The sequence below is a fragment of the Macrobrachium rosenbergii genome, chromosome 28, assembly GCF_040412425.1.
Source record: "Macrobrachium rosenbergii isolate ZJJX-2024 chromosome 28, ASM4041242v1, whole genome shotgun sequence".
In the NCBI taxonomy this organism is placed as follows: Eukaryota; Metazoa; Arthropoda; class Malacostraca; order Decapoda; family Palaemonidae; genus Macrobrachium; species Macrobrachium rosenbergii.
The window spans coordinates 25,299,275-25,320,751 of record NC_089768.1 but is presented as its reverse complement, the minus strand read 5'-3'; the positions used below and the strand labels follow the sequence as shown (position 1 = coordinate 25,320,751).

Genomic DNA, 21,477 nt, shown 5'->3' with positions numbered 1-21,477 from the left:
ACCATGAATTGTAAGAAATTCTTTAAAGAACTGTTAAGAAAACATCTGCAGCATTTATTACATCAGGTGAATGCATTGTGTAATAACATGATTTTATGGAATTTTACTTTAACAAGCCCAACTGGGAGGTAAGATTAAAGAAGTGACGTATGAAACATTTTCCAATTTAAAAAACAAAGCTTGCGTAACTGTCAATATTTCCTTAGGCAAATCTTCTCCTGATTTCTCCTATTATCAAAATCCTAAACCTCAAAGCTCAAGGAACAACCTGCCTTTAAAGTCAATCCCTGTTCATTGGGGGTCCTCCTAGGGATATCTGTTCCCATTTTCTAACCCCTCTCTCATATCATCTTAAATTAACCTAAGGGTCGACAAAACTCAGGTTCTATCAAGATAGTTTTATTCCCAAACTTAACATGACATGCAAAAAAAGAATTAAGAGAAGGTCAAAGACTGTCCTTAACTTCTAGCAAACAATTAAATGAAATTCAAAACGCGTGTACTGGCAAGTACATTTTGACACCAATCGTTTCAACACTCCCAAAAATAATGTCAAAGTCTGTCATGACAAGTCATTTACATGGCAAAAATTCTCTTAACATGTGGCCAATAACAAATCCATCTGAGGAAAAACAAAGGGCACTTAAAAATAAAACCTAAGGACATACATGAAGCCAGTTTTTTGGTTCTGGCAGTAAGAAATAAACCTGTTTCATGACAGGTAAAGTTATAGAAATTAACATCCTGTCTGTCAAAGGAAAGGAACATATTCACCAAGCAGTCCATGAATTAGTTTGCAAAAGCAGACAGTTGGGGCTTATTGGCTCCATGGATGGGTAGCCAATTTATCACCCACTGTAAAGTAACTGCCTAAATTACGTGTGCACTAGTAGGTTTCAGAGGAATATTTATAATTTGTGCAAAGCAATTGATATGAGGTCACTTGTAATGTGAAGTGTGAAAATACTGTATATCGACAATGCTCGCTATTTCTTTTTGGGGAAGTGTACCATGTGTTACATGTGTGTGGAATTTGGAAAGATTTCAGAGTCGTAGTTTTCATGCTTATTTATGAGACATAGCAAGGTATTCCAATAGCCTTCCCTCGCTCTAAGAAGACCTGAAAAATTACATGGCAAAAGACGCATCATTACCTTTAACTGGCGTTCATAATAGAAGATAAAGACAGTTTCTGTGATAAACAATAAGACTGTTCAGTTTCCTTGAAAAAATTTCCCTCATTAAAAGACTTGAAAGTAAAGGTTTGCATAAGGGAGACTTATTAGGCCTTTACAAGGTTTGGTATAGAGGAATACAGCTGACATAATATGATATTTAGTGACAAAATAATTTAGATAAAGATCGATTGTCCTGAATGAGAATAAAGATAAAAAGCAATCTAATAACAGAAAAGAAACGAGCAGGACATAATTAGATTGACTTACTCTTTTAGAAAAGAAAATAACATACTCTTGAAATTCAAAGAGAATGTATGCCGTTGAGGAGGAAAGGAATAGATGGTGTAAGCTAAGACATCACTTTATACATTATATATTGTATGCTGCCTTTAGTAATCTCTATTAATAACTTTGCAGCCAGAGGGCAGTGACTACAATATTGTATTCTCAGAGCAAATTTGAACATAATAAACTAGCCTGGTTTCCGAATTAGATACAAACAGGAAATGATATATAGTCTGCTTACATCCCAGGATGCATTATCACAGATGTCTTTGATTACGAGCCACTGTCAAACTTAATGAAGTAACATTTATCTGAGCGCTGCAAAATCGGACAACGTGATTTGTTCAATATGTTAACACAGATAACTCTCGAATAAAATAGAAATATATTAAAAATAAAACTGATTATTCATTCAGTACAATGAAGATGTGTATTGCGCATATTGTCAGGAATCACAGAAAAGGATCGAAAACAAAAGAAGAAGAAAATATAAACAAAGAACAGATGTTTGATGTCATCCGCAGTTCATAACATTACCCAGCCAGGATCACCACCAATAACAGTATCTCATCGTTTCAGGTATGGGTAATTATGACGTTATAGTTATAAAATTTCACAGTTATTCTGTTTTCTTATAGCTTTAATTGTTAGCTTTTTTTTATTGAGGATACTTATTTTTTGGGGTCTAAGTCAGAGGCTAGACTCTCGACAATGTCGTGGCTAGCTTAGCTTGGATGGCCTAGGCCTATATTAATATTGCTATTGATCATATGGTATCACCTGACTTTTGTATATTTAAACAATTATGATAACTTTGTGCCTAACACGAGCTTATTAACCGCATTTTTTACCATAAGGCTACCTATTTACTGGAACACATCATTAGCCAAGTTTTTTGTAGTCCCTTATTCTAGGCTATATTAAGCTATGGATGTAATGAGTACTGATGACTAACAGTCGATGAGATATAAAAAGGGTTCACCTAATTGTTACTTTTAAACCTAGGTTATAATTATGTGGGATAGGAATAAACTATTAAGTAGGCCATATAGCCAACCTTTGTTTCTTTGTCAGGAGGCAGAATTGGACACTCTCCCTCATATAGGCTATCCTACATGACAGTAATTGGGGAGACCAAAGTAGGAAGTCAGGGTTTTGGCTAGGGATATTAAGAAATAAGTGAATCATTGGGCCACCAAAAGATTTTGCATTCCAACCTAACTTAAATTATGATGTCAAAGCCGTAGAACTATAGGGTAGCTCCGCGTCGCCGATGGCACTGTAACTTGACTTTTTCTACAGTTTTTGGTTGCTGACTATGAATTTACCTTTCATTTTTGGCGCTTGAGTCTAATTAACCTGTTATTAACCCCCGAAGTCCATCCAACAAGGGGTTTCCATACGCAATCTTCACAAGACAGAGCACGGGTACGTCTGTTTCGAACAGTTGATATCCCTTCTGGCAAGTGCAATAACTTGTTAACGTATGAGTAACCCCCCCCCTGGCGAAGGGACATTCCATTTGGCCGACAAGAAACAGATGCACTGCCAGTATCAGAACCCTATCAGAACCCTGTAGAAAAAACCAGTTGAAAAGGTAAAAACAGGCACGGAACTAACATATAGAATTACCACAAAGCTTACTTGGGCATTGACCAGAGGTGAGGATTCCCTAAACCTAACCTACAGTAGTCTAGTTCGCCATAAATCATGCAAATTTAACTTAGGATATTGTGTTTTAACTGACCAGAGAGTGAAGATCTGTAACGTAACCAGCCCTGTTAGCCATAAATCATAAAAAGCCGCCACAATATATGCTTATATACCATCATTCATCACTACTGTATCTCCAGGTGGAATTGATTTGGCTGTAGACATATGATTTATGTAATCAGAAAGGGGCTTGTAATACCAGCTAGTCTAAAAAAGAAAATTATGAAGCTCTCTGTTTCCATGTGCCTTCAAAAATAGATAATGGCCTAGATGCTGTGTCAAAACTTTGTTTGTTCTGACACGATATACAAACTGTCTGTCCTTTTCATTAGAAATTACTTTCAGCGTAGGCTGGAAACAGCCGTTGAACTTTTGAACAAGGTGATTAGGCAGTTAACTACCATCTGGGAGGCAGGAGTACCGCCTGCCCAGATGTAAACATTCCAATTTGCTTTCAGCTGTCATAGACTGCAGACGTTGTTCTCTCGCTCTCTGCCTGACTGCTTTTGAGCTTTTCGCGGTGGGAACTTTCCTTTTTTCTTGTTAAGATGAATGTTGATAAGCCCTTGAAGCCCTCCTGCCCCCAGCGTGTGTGTCCTGGGGTGGGAGGCAAAAAATGCAATACATTTAGATCTAGCGTTGACACAGACCCGCACGCCCTCTGCCCCACTTGCAGGGACGTGTTTTCACGCGCTTCGCCTTGTAATGAGTGTTGCTCGTGAAGGGAGGAGACGTTACTGTAGGAAGCCCACCAAGGAGTCGTCTGAGGGTAACACACCCCCGACGACTCCCGTGGTGGCTGATCCATCGGGATTGTTTCTCCCTCCCAGCAAGCTTCCCCTTCTTGCTGTCTCTCCCTCAGGTGAGGACTCCCCCTCCCCTTCCTCATTCATTTCATCGGGTGTGGAAGGCTGTGGGGGAGCGGTTGCTCAGGACATCCTCTCTGGGGCCTCTCCTCACTCTGGGGTGAATTTTTTCCGCCGGATCGATTAGAGGCTTCCCTTTTTGACCCAACTCTGTCCTCAGGTTTGGGGGTGGAAGCGTCCTCTGTTGGCCAGGTGTCGTGCACCACCCATGCCTCTGACCCTGGCTTCGTCTCTGGACTGTCCTGGCTTCCACGATGCTGTATCTGCCCCGGTAGCTGCTGGCCCAAGCACTGTCTCCGCTACCCAGGTTGCACCTGCTTCCTTGGCCCCCCTGGTTGCTCCTGTGCCTTCTGCTGCTCCTCCCTGGTTGGGGGACCTGACTATGATCCTGAGGAAGATGGCGAAGAAGAAGTTGAAGAAGAGATCGGGGAAGTTGGCGTCATCGTTGTCTGCTACCTCTTCTTCCTCTTCTCCTTCCAAGGCTCGCCAGCCACAGGGAAGGCAGTGGGGTCTCTCGTTGGCTCTTCCCGGTCCACGGATCAGGAACCGTTGCATTGACCCCTGGGTCAGTCGTATCGGGAGCCGAGGGCATGCAGACCGTGGTTTGCACTCCCCCCCACAGTGCCAAAGAAGCCTGGTTCCAAGGCCAGCAGGACCTTGTCAGACACTCGCTCACGAGTCGCTCCGAGTACCCGGACCTCTAAGGAGACCTGAGTACCCCAGTCTGGTACAGGAGAAACTTCTCTCTGTATGGACTTGGACCATGACAAGAGAAAGGGTCCAGGCATGCAGGTGCCCTGACTCTTCCTGCTGGTACTTCTTCTAGTACCAAGCCAGGTTCCCGGGAAGGTGCACTGGTCCCTTGGGTCTGGACACCCGGGGAGGCAGAGAAGAGGTCCCCTGCTCAATCTTCCCAAGAGGCTTCAGCCTTGAAGAAGAGCTGTAGTTGTGTACGTGGCCTAACCAGATGTCAACAGTTTGAATGGCTCAGTTTGCCTCCCCTTCCCTTACCCGTAGGCCAAGTGCATTTTGCGCTTCTTGATTATATCATTCTTATTAAGCCTATAGGCCCATGAAGAAAATAAAGACAGAAGTATACCACACCAAGACTGTGGAGGAATTTCACAAACACTGTTATGGAGTTGGGCTCTTCTTTTAGAGCCATCATGGAAAAAGGCAATGCCCAAAGTGTTAGTGCAGTGCAAAGTGTTGGAGAGGTGGCTGCCCATCCCACTGGTGCTCCTAGACAAAAGTCCCTGTCCTGCTCCCCCACACCTGGGAGAAGACATACCAGAGGTCCAAGGGAGGCCTGGGGAATTTGCCCACAGACAGTCACCCCCTCTGTTGAGCCCGTTGCCTGGTTCCAGGCTATGACTGAGTGCCACTGGAAAGGCGTCTTGTTCAGTGTTCATCGCCTGTTGTCAGATTCAGAAGACTCTGTGCCGGATGCGAAGCATCAGCAACATAGATCTTCTGTCTTCTGACCGTTGAAGAGATATTCCTCTGTGATGGACAGCTCCTCCTGTCAAGAAATACAAGGAGGCTAGTGTTAGCCCTCAGCCCTCCTGCAGTTTCGTGGCACCTCCCTCCACGTCTTCTGCTTGTCTGACTCCATCAGTTTGGGACAGTCTGGAGCCCATCTCTTATTTTGATCGCCTGGTCTTGACTGCTAATCGTGTGGAAGAACTTATTAGTCGACCTTCTTCTTCATCAAGATCCCGTCTTGTCCTAGAACGTCCTTTGTCTCCCGAAGGTGCTACGATGGCTCCTAGTAGACATTCTTGTTTGACTGATTGCTTGACACCGACACCTGGGCGTCAGTCAACACTGTGTGCCAACTCGGTGCCAGCCATGCCTCAGGCGCATTCTTCAACTCGAGAGGACTCATCGCTTCCTCCTGTTCAATGACAATTAAATGACCTAATGTCATTCTTGTAAAAGAACCCATCTGTCACCAAATCGAAAGACATTTCCTTTTTGCCAGCTTCTTCTGACGATGAAGAAGTAGGACAGGATTCTTCCCCTTCGTCATCTTACTCTGCCTCATTAAGATATTTTATGGACAGTTTTCTGGTCTTCTTCACTCCTGCTGCTCTGGTATCTCCTGCTTCAACTTTCCTGATGAGGAAACTTCCCTCAGACAATGCGAACCTGCCGAAATTAGTGCTCTCTTCCTTGGTGAAAAAGGTGCTTCGAGAAATAGACGTCTGGCTGGCCTCGAAGAGGGATCAGGGACAAGCATCTTTTGCTTTTCCACCTTGCAGGTTGGTCAAGAGAAGCTACGGTTTTTATGAAACTGGAGAAGTTCCTTCTCTGGGAGTTTCTGCCTCTTCCCAGGGGGCCCTCTCTGGCCTAGTAGATACAACATGTAAGTCGGCCTTTTCTGCGGCGAAAGCAATGTTTTTCCCTGAACTAGAGCATCTGACCAGGAACTTATTTAAGATTTTAGAGGTGAATAATTTCCTCGACTGGACTATTGGAGCATTGACCAAGAAAATTGAGGATTGTCCTTCAGTAGCAAAGGATTTCACAACAGACTGGTTGGGAGTACTGTCATGTGCAGATAAAGCAGTAAGGGACAGTTCAGCAGAACTTGCCTCTCATTTTTCGATGTGTGTGCTGAAAAAGAGAGAATTATGGTGTTCGCCACCAAAGGGGTGATCACTACTCAGAAATCGGCTCTGTTGTTCTCCCCTATAAATAAAGCTCATTTGTTCCCTCAAGACTTAGTGCAAGAGATCTTAAAATCTCTTCAGAAGTCTATAAATGATCTGCTGGCACAATCTACCAAACGTCCCAGAGACTTCCTGACCGTGACTACAAAGTCTTTCTGTCCCCTCCAATCGCAGCCCTTTCATGGGGGAAGATAGAAGATCCAATCCAGACCTTGCTCGAATCTGCGACCTCCCGCAAGACCGATTAACAAGCCGTCATTCAAGCCAGCAACCAAAAAGTGAAGTTCTAGTCCTTTGCACTCTTGTAGGAGCCAGACTGTGCCTCTTTTGGAGAGAATGGAGTCGAAGAGGTGTGGATCCTTGGGTGGTCAAGGTATTGAAAGAAGGTTATGACATTACTTTCACGGAGAGCCTTCCTTTGGCCAAATGGCCAATCGTATTACCAGTGTGCTTGGTGGACTCTGAGAAATCTGTGGCCCTTTGCAAGAAGTAGAATCCCTTCTGTGTAAGGGAGCAGTTGGGTTGGTCAAGGATCAAGAGTCGGAACGGTTTTACAACAGACTCTTCTTAGTCCCCAAAGCATGGAGGGGCTGGAGGCCCATCTTGGACATCAGTGTTCTAAATCAGTTTGTTGTAAAAATGAAATTTCCTATGGTGACGTACCATTCAGTCATGTCGACCATCCAACAGGGGGACTGGATGGTCACACTGGACATGCAAGATGCTTACTTTCATGTTCCAATACATCAGGACTCCAGAAAGTTTCTACGATTTGTGTTTCAAGGGAAAGTTCTCCAGGTTCGGACCCTGTGCTTTGGCCTGTCTACGGCCCCACAAATTTTTACTGGGGTCCTTGTCCTCCATCTCCAAGTGGCTTCACCTCCTAGGAATAAATATCTCCTGTTACCTGGATGACTGGCTTATCAGGTCTCCGTCAAGAGAGAAATGCGCGGAGGACTTAACGAAGACTCTCTGCCTAATAAAGGCATTAGGCATTCTGACAAACATTCAGAAGTTGCAAACGACTCCAACTCAACGAATTCTCTATTTGGGAATGACTCTGGACTCTGACTTTTCGGGCTTTTCCCTCCCCCAGAGGAGTCACCTCCTGTCTTCAGTCCATCAGGGAGTTCCTTTCTCTTCAGTAATGCTCAGCTGCTCAATAGATGAGCCTCTTAGGAACACTAGCCTCAGTCGAGAAGTTTGTAAAATTGGGCAGACTTCACATGAGACTGCTCCAATTCTGTCTAAGAGCTAACTGGAGCAGGAAAACACAAGCAGACATCTTTGTTTTTCTGATCACAGCAGAAATCAAACAACACCTTCAGTGGTGGTCGTACGAAGACATATTCCTCGAAGGGAAGGCTCTCCTTCCTGCGACCCCAGACCTAGACTTATACTCCAACACGTGCTAGCTGATCCAGAGGGGCCACCTGGGCATGTGCCCCCCCCATGAAAAATAATGACAAAATAATAATATTGAAGATTTAGATAATAATAACAGACAATGCGACAGCACTTTCTTACATCAGAAAGCAGGTGGTGACCCACTCGTTCTCTCTTTACAAGGTTGCAAGGGAACTTCTGCTTTGGGCAGATCAGAATCAGGTATCGTTATTGACTCGATTCATCCAAGGGAAGATGAACGTTCTGGCAGATGGTCTGAGTCGCCACAGAAGAAGTCCTGCCAACGGAATGGGCACTGGATCCTTTGGTTTGCAACGACCTGTGGAGATTGTGGGGCACATCATCCATAGACCTGAGAGCAACCTCAAAGAAGCACAGACTTCCTCACTTCTGTTCTCCAATTCCAGATCCTCTAGCTTGGAAGACGGATGCGGTGCTCCTAGACTGGACAGGTCTCGATGTCTACACCTTCTCTCCCTTCAGCATGATAAAGGAAGTAATAAACAAATTAATGTCTCACCAAAACTCTAGTCGCCCCCATTTGGCTGAGGAAAGAATGGTTTCCGGACGTGATACAACTGCTAGTAGACTTCCCAAGGCTCCTGCCTCAAAAGCGGTCGCTGCTCAAACAGCTCCACTTCCTCAGATTCCATCAAGGATTGTCCACTCTGGGCCCGACAGGCTACAGACTGTCGAGCGTCTCATCAGAGCAAAAGGGTTTTCGAAGTGAGCAGCAGAAGCTATTGCAAAATGCAGACACCCTTCTTTTATCAAGCTCTACCAATCAAAGTGGGCAGTTTTCAGGGGATGGTGCAGACACCATAATGTCTCTTCTGAGACCTCTGTCAGTCAAGAAGCTGATTTCCTATTATATCAGAAGCCATCCAAGAAACTCTCTACCTCGACTATCAAAGGATACAGATCTATGCTTAGTTCTGTTTTTAAACATAGAGGATTGGATCTGTCCTCTAATCAGGACCTATCAACCTCATTAAGTCTTTTGATTCCATCAAGCAACCAAAATCGAATGCGGTATCTTGGAATCTAGATGTTATCCTTATGAACCTCCTCGCTCTGCCTCTCAGAAGGACCTAACCAAGAAAACTCTCTTCTTCGTAGCATTGGCTATGGCCAAGCGTGTTAGTGAATTCCAAGTAATTGACAAGAGAATTGAATTTTTGAAGGGGAATGCAGTTTGCTCCCTTTTGCTTGGATTCCTTGCCAAGAATGAGGACCCTTGTAACCCATGGCCCCATTCATTCTCTATCAAGAATTTAATGGACATTCTTGGACCAGAGGAAGAGGAGAGACTTCTATGTCCAGTAAGAGCCCTGAGATATTACCTTCAGAGGACTGAAAAAATCAGGGGTCATTCAAACATCCTCTGGTGTTTAGTAAAAAATCCTTCCCGTCCTCTCTCCAAGGATGCTCTTTCATTTTTTCTGAGAAATCTGATTACCAAATCGCATTCCCAAATTCAAGAAGCTTTACAGGCTTTTAAAGTAAAAGCCCATGAAATTAGAGCTATTGCAACATCTCTTGCTTTCAGACATAACATGTCTCTTTCGAGTGTCCTGCAATCTCCCTTCTGAAGGTTCAAGTCCATGTACAGTACACACTACCTCGAAGACGTAGAGAGTGTTTTTGAAAATTGCAGCACGTTAAGACCTTTATCTGTGGCTGGCATGGTGTTGGGAGAGGAAGCATAGGAAATCTTCTGTCCGTCTGCTTTCTTCGCCTTGAATTAAGGTGTCGAGTTTTGGGAAGCCTGGGGACACACTGTGTCTGGGGTGCCTGCCAGCTTTTATCAGTGTGGGTGATGGATTTTAATACATTGTAGGTATTAGTGATGTGGTCCTATTCTGGTCTACGTCCAGGGCAAGGGCATCTTTTGTAACTTTGCGAGCCGTGGGTGTACTTCCCTCGCTGCAAAGTTCCCACTCACGCAGGAACGACTCTGGGCTATACAGCCACGCTCGCTGCAAGACAAGAGGAGTGCCGACCAGAGGCAGTACCTATCTGCAGCACTCTCTTGCCAGATAAGGAGCAATGAGCATTGTATCAATGCTGGAAACTTTCTATGTCAAATTCATTATCTTATTTAATGTTTTGGTATAGAGTACAGTATGTCCAAGGATCCCACCTCCCAGTGTGGAATCAGCTATGTAATTACTTTACTTGGTAAGTCACCTATTTAAAAATGACATTTTTATGATAAAATAAAGTTTTATTTATACTAACTAAGTAGTTGCATGATCGGAGCCTGCCCTCCTCCCTCTCTTGGACATGAGGCGTAAACGAATTGAAGCTTTCTGCCTAGTTGTTCCTCACAGTCCCTGACAGTGGGCAGGACATGTACCTACACTGGAACAAGCACTAGCGCTACTGCGAATTTTGAATTTTTAGGTTGCTGTAGGCAGGAAGCTCATAGCTATGTAATTACTTAGTAAGTATATATATACAGTATAAAACTTTATTTTATCATTAAAATGTCATGTTTTTATCATTAGACTATGCTCTGCTCAACTTTTCTTTTTCACTCCATTGCAACATCCTCTTTCACAGCTTCACTGTATCCAGACTGACGGTTCCACGACTCATGGGAGTCATGGTGAGCCGAGGGATTCATGCTATAGTAACGTATTTAGTTTTCGTTCTGAAATATTATTGTAGCATGAAATATTTTTGTTTTTCACGATCCAATATATTTCAGTGATAAGATTCTACATTACAAGTGACCAAATTTTCTTCATACATGCACATGTTTACAAAGTAAAATATAAGATTTAATACTAAGTGGCAACTTGAGAACAACACGTGTCCAGTACAAAAATACAAAAGTCGCATGACTTTTGCTGCATACTGTACAATACAGTACTTGGAAGGTTTGAATAATCAAGTTTAGTTCTTTGGATGTTACTAATAAAGTGGGAAAAGAGTCTTTTTCATCAGTAATTATTCTGATCAACATTAATAACCCACTGATTGTCAACTTTTCATTCATATGTAGTTACACAAAGTTGTCCATCAAGGGTTGTACTGTAGATCTCTCCTCCTGAAAATTTGTGAACTTTATGGGTTTATTTGGAGTTCTTCTATGGAATTGTTGTGGCTCATCCAACATTTTGTAGAGGTTCCTCCTATGTAGATCAAGCTTCTTAACCGTGATCTCACCATACTTAAAGGCCTTTTGAAGCTTCCATATGAACCACTTCAGATGGTCTCTACTGCCATTTACATCTTGGATATGGGTTAGGAGGATCTACAAACTGTATGGGAAGGTCACATAGGCCTATGCTAGAAGTTGATTGTCAGTGGGACTGCTGTTCACCCCTCATATAGTGGAGACAAACCACACAGGTAGCCAAGGCCATTCCATGGCACGTTTTGCCAGTGTTCCGTATCATGTGTCTCCAGTAATGAGGAGGACCTTTATTATGTCCAGGAAGGGTTATTAGACTACAGTATACATGTAGAGGACCAGGCACTTCAGGTTAGTAACTATAGGCTGTTCCTCTTCACTGGCCAAAGGAAGAAACATGAAAAAGAACATGATTTCCTATTAAAAAAGCCAGGTAATTCTGAGATTGTACCTTAAAGTAGTAGATAGCCAAGCAAAAAAAGTAAGAGTGCAAGCCAACAAAGTCAAAGTTGTTTCTATTTCAGTTATAAGTATAACTTAGAATTATCTCTATGTATTATATGCTGGTGCCTGGTAGTGCTAGTCCACCTTCTCTGCTTTCTGTTTGAGAGATGTTACTGATAGGTGAGTGAACTATTTATTGGAACTGGTAGTTGTGGTTGGCCATGTTTTACCATGGAGGGGAAGAAGGTTATAAATCATTATCCACCACATAAACTCATCATCCTTTTCTCTTCGTGGCATTATCAAAAGACATACGCTTCAAGGGTTATTCTGGAAGTTACTTACTTGATACAACACTTTGCTTTATATTTCATAGATTTTGGACCATACTTTTACAAACCTATATGCTACCAGAGTCTTAGTTTACGAGTCATTAAAATCCTCAAGTAATCTTGATCTTGCAGGCATAAGCCAACATTGGGGCATTCAGTATCTTGGCGTTTCAACTACATTGCAGGAATTTATGATTATCAATTAGGTTATGATGAAACACATTTTATAACTCAAACTTTTTTTTATGTAAATCCATTGATTGTATGATAAGTACCCTCCTCCTAACCACTCAAGCCTTGCTGCTTCACATCATTTAACATGGAAAGTGAGGATTAGTTGAGACAAAATTGTGGATCTTGATGATGCATTATGGAGGGACTGCCTTTGTCTCCTTGCCAGATTAAAGACTTGTGAACCTTGGCATGTTTGAAACATGAATAATGGTCCTACTGTATATACAGTATAATTCATAGGTTTATATGAAAAAATGTTTTATGCTGTAAAGACATAGTATTAATGTTAGACATAGTATTAATGTTACTGGTGTATTGCATTACATAACTTTATAGAGTATTCCAAATGCTTTTGCAGAATAGTCACTAGAGATTTCAACATTTTTATATATTTACTTTATTTCAGATCAAACCATGTATCGTTTACGAGTAAAAACTAAAGGAGGAGGACAGTTCCCACTGACTGATCGTGTGAATGGAGACAGCACACTTGCTGACCTGCTCGCAGCTATACAAGATGTCACTTCAGTTGCACCTGAAAGGCAGAAGATTTTGTCAGGTAACGACATTGTTAGAATGCACTTTTATACCAAGAAGGCACTGAACACTTACATTATGAATAACAAAATGCTGAGATCTATGGTTAGTATGAGTTGGAAAGATATCACAGTTGAGAAAGTTAATGTGATATTTGTCATTCGGATAGTGGAAAATGAGGTCTCACATCTCGGGAGCCTCGAGTGCACGAGCCCCCAAGGTTTGGGCACTGGAAATCAGCTCTAGGAAGTTCAAGGGAGGAGCCTAACTATACAAACCAGAAGTCCTTTATAGTTTTATGCCCACCACATGCCACCCCTCAATCTGATACCTGGGCTGAAAGGCAAATTGGAATGTTTACATCCGGGCAGGCAGGACTGGGAGTCCCGCCTGCCGGACTCCACCTTGTTCGAAAGTTTAACAGCTGTTCCAGCTTCACTGAAAGTAATTCCTTATGTAAAGAACCTCAGGTTTGTACAGTTAAGAAAAATAAAAATTTCTTTTAAAATATGTAATTTTTTTTTTTTTACTAAAGTACTCCATTGTACTGTATTGCCTTTGTTCCTTCCTCTCTTCCCTCTTATTAGTTCATAACATGGTTCCCTTTTAGGGCAAGAATGAGAAGATGTGAATTTATGGTGGGGTTCATGCTGGTCTGCACTTGAAATCATTCAGTTGAGGCATTTTTGTGCTTTTTATATGTGGAGAAGAGTGTTGATCGCTGAAATTGATGGTTTGTATCTGTGAAACATAATTTTTGTATTTTCATTTTTGGAACACTTTCCTTGTATGATTTCTATCATAAACTAAGTGGTACAGTATATATATAATAATATCAATCTAAAGCAGCTTTACCAGAAGTTAGGAAGAAGCTGCTATTAGCAGTGACTGTCTGTATGAATAATGATTTACAGTAATCTAAGTATAATGTAGTCATTTCTAAATTGATGATGTGATATTGACATAGACATAAGATGTGGTTTTATTTTGATTATGAAATATTTTTTTCTCTTTGAAATAGACATAAGGTGTGATTTTATTTAATGATTATAAAGTATTTTTTTCTCTTTTTCATGTCTATGGACACTGTTTCAGGTTTCCCACCAAAACCTATCAAAGGCAGCTATACCATGACTCTCAAAACTGTTGGTGTTAGAAATGGGGATGTTTTGATAGTTGAAGATGTTGAGCCATCAACAAATGCGGTATGTCACAGCTGACAAAAACTTTATTTTTGTTTTCCTTGTATAAAAATATTTTGCAATGAAAAAAAAATTGATTCATTACAAACCCATTACTTTAATGGAAGCTTTTTTTTGCATGTCTTATAAAATCCCAGTTAAATCATTCCAGTGTAGAATAAAAATGAAGATTAGGTGACTCAGGTAGGTTACTGCATTTGTGCACAGTGTCTTTAGTCCCAAGTAGTCAGTTGACAAAGGCTGCCGAACTGTCTTTTGAAACTGTTCGTGTTAGTTCTGATTTTCATTTCATTTCAACCAAGGTCATTCATTTCTTACTGATTATACAGTTTTTTCTGATGCTGGGTAATAAGATTAACAAGTTTTTCATTGAAACCTCAACTTAGGGTTATGAACAGCACCAGCATGCTTTCTTCACTACACCACAGTTAGTGTCTGAAAACTTTCTGTGAGTACTTTTCTTTACTACATTGTTCAGTATTGTAAGCTCCTTTTCGTTGATATATTTATATTTTTTTTTGTAACGTGTAAAAACTTTACATTCATATAAATAACTTACCGAGTAATCACACAGCTATAGTTTCTAACTCGCATGGCAGCCTTTTATTTAAAAAATCGCAGTAGCACTTCGATTTTTAGTGTAGGTGCAACAAGCCCCGCCCACTAATGACAGTACTGGAAACGACTTAGCAGATAACCTCATTGTGTTTCTGCAGGCTCTCGAGTAAACATTGGATGTTTGCAGCAGCTTTTGTTCACTAGCTTTCAAGCTTTGATAGCTTTCAGGATCAGTTTTTCTAGTTTTTGTTATTATTATGTCTGATTCAAGATCATCTAGTTTTCGCTACTGTAGCGAAGGTTGTAAAACCAGTTTGATCAAATCTTCATATGACTCTCATACAATTTACAGTAATTGTAGGGGGCAGGGATGTAGTAAGGAGAGAACTTGTGCTGAATGTAATGATTAGGATGAGCAAAAGTTGAAGATACTTAAATCTCACCTAGACAAGTTAGAAAGGGTTAGGAAGAAGGTGGCAGCCTCTAGAACTGAGAAACGGTTTCACTTAGCCTAGAATCTATACCTAAGCCTAGGTTAGAAGATAGTCCTGCTATTCCTTCTTTCCCTCTTCTGGCTTTTTCTCCTGCTACTAGCCCTCCAACTTTTAATCCACTTACTCCCATGCCTGGCTCCCTTGCTTCCAACCCTGATGCCATTGCCAGGCTCGAGTCTAGATTTGACAAGAAATTTAACCTAGTAGTGAATACAGTGGTGGAGTTAGGGGCATCAGTGAAGGTGTTAATGGAAAAAGTGCATTCAGATAAAGTGACAAGTGACAGTGTTGTGCAAATGGAGGAGGTGGCTGCTCATCCTGCTAGTTCTTCTAGATGAAGGTCCCTGTCCTTCTCCCTGAACCTGGGAGAAGACAAACCCAAAGTCCATGGGAGGCTTGTGGGGTTTACCCATGGGAAGCTGCCCCTCAGTCGAGCCTGTTGCGTGTTCCCAGGTATCAGCAGACAGCCACTGGAAAGGCTTCTTGATGGATGTGCACCAGTTATTGTCCAGTTCTGAGGATTCCGGCACTGAAAGGAGGCGCTGCAATTGCTATCTTGATGTGTTTCGCCCTCTGAAGAGGAGTGCACATGATGCTGCACTCCATTCTCCACTGCCTGTTGAGTGGTATAAGGAGGCTCATCTCAGCCCACAGCCTTCCTGCAGTTTCGCTGTGGATCTCTCTGTCTCTGCCTCAGTCCTACATCCACTCTCCTCATGGGACAGCCTGAAGACTTTCTCTCTTGAGCTCCCTTACTTGGCCCCCAAGTGCCCAGCGAACCCTCTCAGGCGCCTGTCGTTATCATCCAAGCTCCCAGCTCCTCCTGAGCACTTGGCGCCACTTCCTGAGTGTCTGGGGCCAGCTTCCAAGTGCCAGACACCAGCTCCAAAGTGCCCAGCCCCAGGTCCCAAATGCCCAGCGCAACTCTTCATTACCAGTCTCCTGCTCTGGAGCGCCAAGTGCCCTCTTCTGACCGTGGGTCTCCTTCCTTAAACAGCAGTTAACAGAGATTATGAACTTGCTAAAGAAAGTTCTGCCCACCTCCAAGACTTCTCCTGATTTGTCCCTGTCTCTGGTCTCCTCAGGGGAAGAGGAATTGGATCAAGAATCTGCCCCTCCTTCAGCCTATGCAGCTCTCCTTCAATATTTTGGCAAGCTCTCCTACCTTTATTGCATCAGCTGCCCGTTCTTGCCTGCCTCGACCTTCCTGATTAGGGGCCATCCAGATGACAGATCCAGGCTCGCCAAAATGGTGCTTTCCTTGTCTTCTAGAAAGGCACTCAAGGAGATTGAAAATTGGCTTTCTGCTAAGGGGAAGCAAGGTAAGGCTTCCTTCGCTTTTCTCTCTCATGCTCAGTCCGTAGGAGGTATCTTTCCTACGCCACCAGGGAAGCTCCTTTTTTGGGGGCGCTACCTCCTCCCAAGGGGACTTCTCTGGCTTCATCGACTCTTCCCAGTGCTCTGTGTTTTTGTCAGCAGAACTTGACCACCTTGTCAAGGACCTCTTCAAGGTGGACTAGATGATGGGAGACAAGGCCATTAGGGGATGGCTCTTTCTTGAAGGCCATTAGGGATGGCTCTCTTGAACTTGCAGATTTTTTCTCTCTGGGGGTTTTGAAGAAAAGAGAATTATGGTACTCCTTTACCACTAAAGGAGTCTCATTATTTTTGCCGGTGGATCCTCATCACCTCTTCCCTCAGTATGCTGTGAGGGAAATTGCTTCGGGCCTCCAAAAAGAATTCAACTCAGGATCTTCTGGCTCATTCATCCAAACACCCCAAGGATTTGTCTGCATTTGTTCCTAAGACGGTCTCCCGTCTCCAGCAACATCCCTTTCTTGGGAGTAAGCCCAATTCACAGTCTAGGACCTGCTCTAATGTCTGCTTCTCTGCCAGAACTATCAAGAGGAGTTCAACAAAGTCCTTACCCAAGAAATGAGGAAGAAGTCCTCCATGCACCAGTAGGAGCCAGACTTCTCGAGTTTTGGGAGAAGTGAAATATCAGAGGGGCAGAACAGTGGATTGTCAAAGAGGGCTACTGCATCTCATTCATGGAGAGCCCACCCCCTTAGGTTACTTCTCCCATCGTATTGACGGCCTACTCAAGAGGCTCAGAGAAACATTCGGCCCTTAGATCCATAGAAGAAGTCGAGGACATCAACACAGAGGGCTTATAAAACCATCTGTTTGTGGTCCCCAAATCATTTGGGGGGTTGGAGACCAATCCTTGACGTAAGCCCCCTCAATCTCTTCGTCTGGAAGATGAAGTTCAAGATGGAGACGAACCAGCCAATCCTTTCATCCATTCACCAGGGCGATTGGGTGATGACCTTGAATATGCAGGATGCATACTTCCACATCCCCATCTATCTGGGCTCCAGGAAGTATCGTGTCTCAGGTTTGTCTTCCAGGGCAAAGTCTTCCAGTTTCGGGCTCCTTGCTTTGGCCTCTCTATGACACCTCAGATGTTCACTTGAGTCTGCTCCTCTAGTCAAATGGCTCCATTTAATAGGCATAAATATCAGCCTTTATCTGGATGACTGGTTTCTTTGATCCCCTGTGAAGTAGAGGTGCACGAAGGACTTGCAAAAGATTCTTCTCCTCACTCAGGAACTGGGCATCCTCATCAACCTTCAGAAGTCCCAGTTGACCCCCTTACAAGAGGTTCTCCATTTGGGGATGATTCTCAGCTCTCGGACTTTTTGGGCTTTTCCATTCCCCCAAGAGAATCGCCAGCTGCCTTCAGACAATCCACAATTTTCTAGCCCTCTTGTCTTGGTCGGCCCATCAGTGAATGAGCCTTCTGGGGACTCTGGCGTCCATCGAGACGTTTGTCAAGCTAGGAAGGCTTCATATGAGAGTCCTTCAATTCTACCTCAAGGCCAACTGGGACAGGGAGACACAGCTGGACACGTATGTGTTTCAATTACCCAGGAAATCAAGTTGGACTTGCAGTGGTGACTGTCCAAAGTAAGACTTTCAGAGAGAAAGTCCCTTCATCCTCTGAGCCCTAACCTAGACTTCTACTCAGATGCCTCAGATCTAGGCTGGGGAGCCCATCAGGAGAACCAGGAAGTTCCCGGGACATGGTCCCCAGAAAAACAAAGCCTTCACATAAACATCAGAGAGTTGAAGGCGATTCACTTAGGCCTTCAATTCTTCTTGGACATGACCTACAACAAGACAGTGGTAGTTCAAGGGGATTTTCAAAGGTATCATTTGTTCTAGCCTTAATCAAGTGGAAAACAACTGTGGCCTTGTATCAGAAGCAGCAGTTAGTGTATTGCTCAGGTTGCCACTCTAGAGGAATTTTCAGCACCTGTACCTGTGTAGACATCAAAGTTTCTCTGCTTTCTTGGATATAGTAAAAGTTTTTCACTGTCTGCTTTCAAGGTTATTGTTCCATGCTTTCCTTGGTATTGCATCATGTGCAATTTGACCTGGCTGATGATCAGTACCGTAAGGTGAGTTGAGATTGAAGCCTGTACAACTCAGTATCAGTCTCCCTCTGGAACACAGATGCAGATCTAAATTTTATTTGTAGATCCTTTTGACCTTCTGGAATGAGCTCCATTGAATTATTTACTATGAAACTCTCTTTTATTTAGTACTATCAAAAGTTAAAAGAATAAATTTATTGCAAGCACTCTCCTTAAGCTTTTAAGCTTCACTTATGATAGACATTGCCACTCACATATCAACACATTTTCTCACTTGCACAGCTGTCATTTGGTGTATGGTAATTATTATGCTTTTTTATGTGTTCTTTTTTTTACATTGATATTGTTTTTGTTTAAACATTAGGGTAATAAATAATGTAGAATAAGAAAAGATGAAAGAATTTATTTTGCATTTTTATATCTTAAAGATTATAAGTATGAAACAGAGCCAGTAGAGGAATGAATTGTTACATTTCATTTACATTTGTATCATACCATTTTAGTGCATGATATTGTAGGCAAAGTTTCTATATATTCACGTAGAAACTGGTTTGAAAATCTGTTCGTTACTGTTACAATGTGCTCCATGACTTTGTCATCAAAAAAACTTCTAAAAAAAACTCCACAAGGTTTCCCTTATCGTCAACAATAAATTTCACACCTTTACGTGAACAAAAAGTAAAGGGTACTCCATAGGGTTTCCCTTATCCTGAACAATAAATTCCACACCTTTGCGTGAATGAAAAGTAAAGGGAACTCCACGAGGTTTTCCTTATTTTGAACAATAAATTTCACACTTTTGGGTGAATGAGAAGTAAAGGGACTCCTCTCCTTATTGGTTACTGTCCAGTAACTTGGTAGTGCGATGCTTGAATCTAAATTATGGTTTTTTTCAGAATCAGGTAAATATCATTCAGTCTGTGTTAGAGGCTTCTGAGTAGTTACTCTAAGTCTTGTAGTCATCATCATTCTCTGCAGCAACTAGTGGTAATATTTCTTCAGGCAAAAGAGTTTTCTTTCGCTATGGAACGCTCATTATGGGGGGAAAAATGTGATCAAAACTAAAAGAAATTGGTCATTTATCAATGAATTCCTGAAGATTAGCAGGAAGTGTGAGGTTATCCTCTGTCAGACTGTCTTTCCATTAAAAAAAAAGTTACCATTTACCCCTAATTTAGCTCATAGTGTTACCAAATGATGTTCCTATAATTTTTATAGGGGTAAAGGGTAAAGTGTATTTCTGAACTTGATCAGTGCTTCACCATCCTTAAAGAGGGAGAATGTGTTACTCTGTTGGAGGCGATGTGATATGGGATGCAGGCAGCTGAGATATGCTGTTGGTGACACTTTGCAGCCTGTTGTAAATGAAATGTTATTTTATCTTTTTGCCTTAGAGTTGAGAATGATGTTAAGGCTAATTTTTTCTGAGAGCTGTAAGAATTCCAATTTAACCTCTTTGGTGGGGAAGAAGAGGAAACACTTCTCTGTCCTGTTGGGGCAATTAAAACTTACTTAGATAGATTAAGTTGTATGTGAATGTCTTTGTCGAAGGTTAAGCCTGGAATAGGTAAAGGTGACCTTTTGTTTTGTGATTTTAGAAAACCCAGAGTGTTGTTGTCCAAGGTTTAGCCTGGAAGAGTCAAAATGTACATTTTGTTTGTGGTTTTAGAAACCCAGAACATCTTTGTCAAAGGTTAAGCCTGGAGGAGGCAAAAGGTTAATGTCAAAGGTTAAGCCTGGAGGAGGCAAAGTTAACCTTTTGTGTTGTGGTTTTAGAAAACCTAGAATGTCTTTGTCAAAAGTTAAGCCTGGAAGAGGCAAAGTTAACCTTTTGTTTTATGGTTTTAGAAACATAGAACTTCTTTGTGAAAGAACACGAGGTTTTCTGTGATGTATTTAATAGGATAGTGCTTGAGAACTAGCTCCATACCTTTTACCTTTATTGAAGGTAAACATTCATTATATGAGAGCTGTTGCAACTTCATATAGTTTTTTCATAATTTGTTGCTTGAGGATGGGATTAATGCAGTGCAGTGGAAGTGCAGTTTGGTTTTTTCCACTCGCTACCTTAAGTATGCAGAATCACGTTTGAAAACTAGTAGATGGTAAAGTCTTCTCCTGAACCGAAGAAAGAGTAATCTTTTAGGCTCTTTTTTTAAATCCTGGGTTTTAATGTTTTGGGGAGCATGAAGGCACATATATTGTATAGGAGCATACCTGTATATCATAAAGGTACTTATTTTTAGTGACTGTCGTTTTGCAGAGCCTTTGGACCCAGGCACAGGTGTCCCTCATGCCGCTTCTGTCTCATTCTGGCTGAATTGAAGCGGTTTTCTCCACAAGGCTGCCCTTTGCTGCACATGTATGAGAGCCTTGCTCCCTGAATGGAATCCAACTTCTGGTGGCAGTAAGATCCAGAAAGGAGTCCAGATTAGCTAAGAATGTTTTGGGTTTCATACAAGAAACCTTTAGCTTGATTGGCTGAGGGATTTTGTCTAGCTGCACTACCCACCATTCTCTTCTCAATATGGGAATTGGCTATCTTCAGCAGTAGGTAAGATTCATCCCAAATAATATAAATTGTCTAACAAAATGTATTATTTGGATAATTACCAGTTGTTAAAGTGACAAGCTAAAACACTCGAAACACACCTGTTGGAGAACAGGTTTACTAGACAGTCATCCGGGCAGCCATTTGATCTTTTGTTTGAATGCCAACTCGCCTATTGGCATGGAGATTTAAGCTATCTTTAACAGTAGGTAAATATCCAAATAATAAATTTTATTTTGAAAATTTATATTTTGTGATTCCTTGTTCTTGTATATTCCCTGCTCATGAAGTTATCATTGTGATGTAACGTGGAAATGCCGAGGTTCATGGTGTATGTAGCTGTTTTTGCCATCTACCGTGCCATTGGTGTTTGCTGGCTGGCTCCAGCTCCTCCATCGTTGTCTGCAACTTTGGAGTAG

At 42.1% G+C, this 21,477-nt stretch overlaps 1 protein-coding gene across 2 annotated transcripts in view; it reads left to right on the top strand.

The window, feature by feature from the left end:
* The first annotated feature begins 1,776 nt into the window (after positions 1-1,776).
* Yod1 (Yod1 deubiquitinase) overlaps positions 1,777-21,477 on the top strand; it is a 57,645-nt gene continuing 37,944 nt past the window's right edge. The window contains exons 1-3 of one of the 2 annotated variants that reach the window (XM_067130348.1): positions 1,777-2,042; positions 12,683-12,835; positions 13,909-14,018. In XM_067130348.1, coding sequence (XP_066986449.1) covers positions 12,691-12,835; positions 13,909-14,018 — 255 coding nt within the window. In that variant the 5' untranslated portion in view covers positions 1,777-2,042; positions 12,683-12,690. The remainder of the gene's footprint in view (positions 2,043-12,682; positions 12,836-13,908; positions 14,019-21,477) is intronic. The other variant, XM_067130349.1, reaches the window with a different exon arrangement.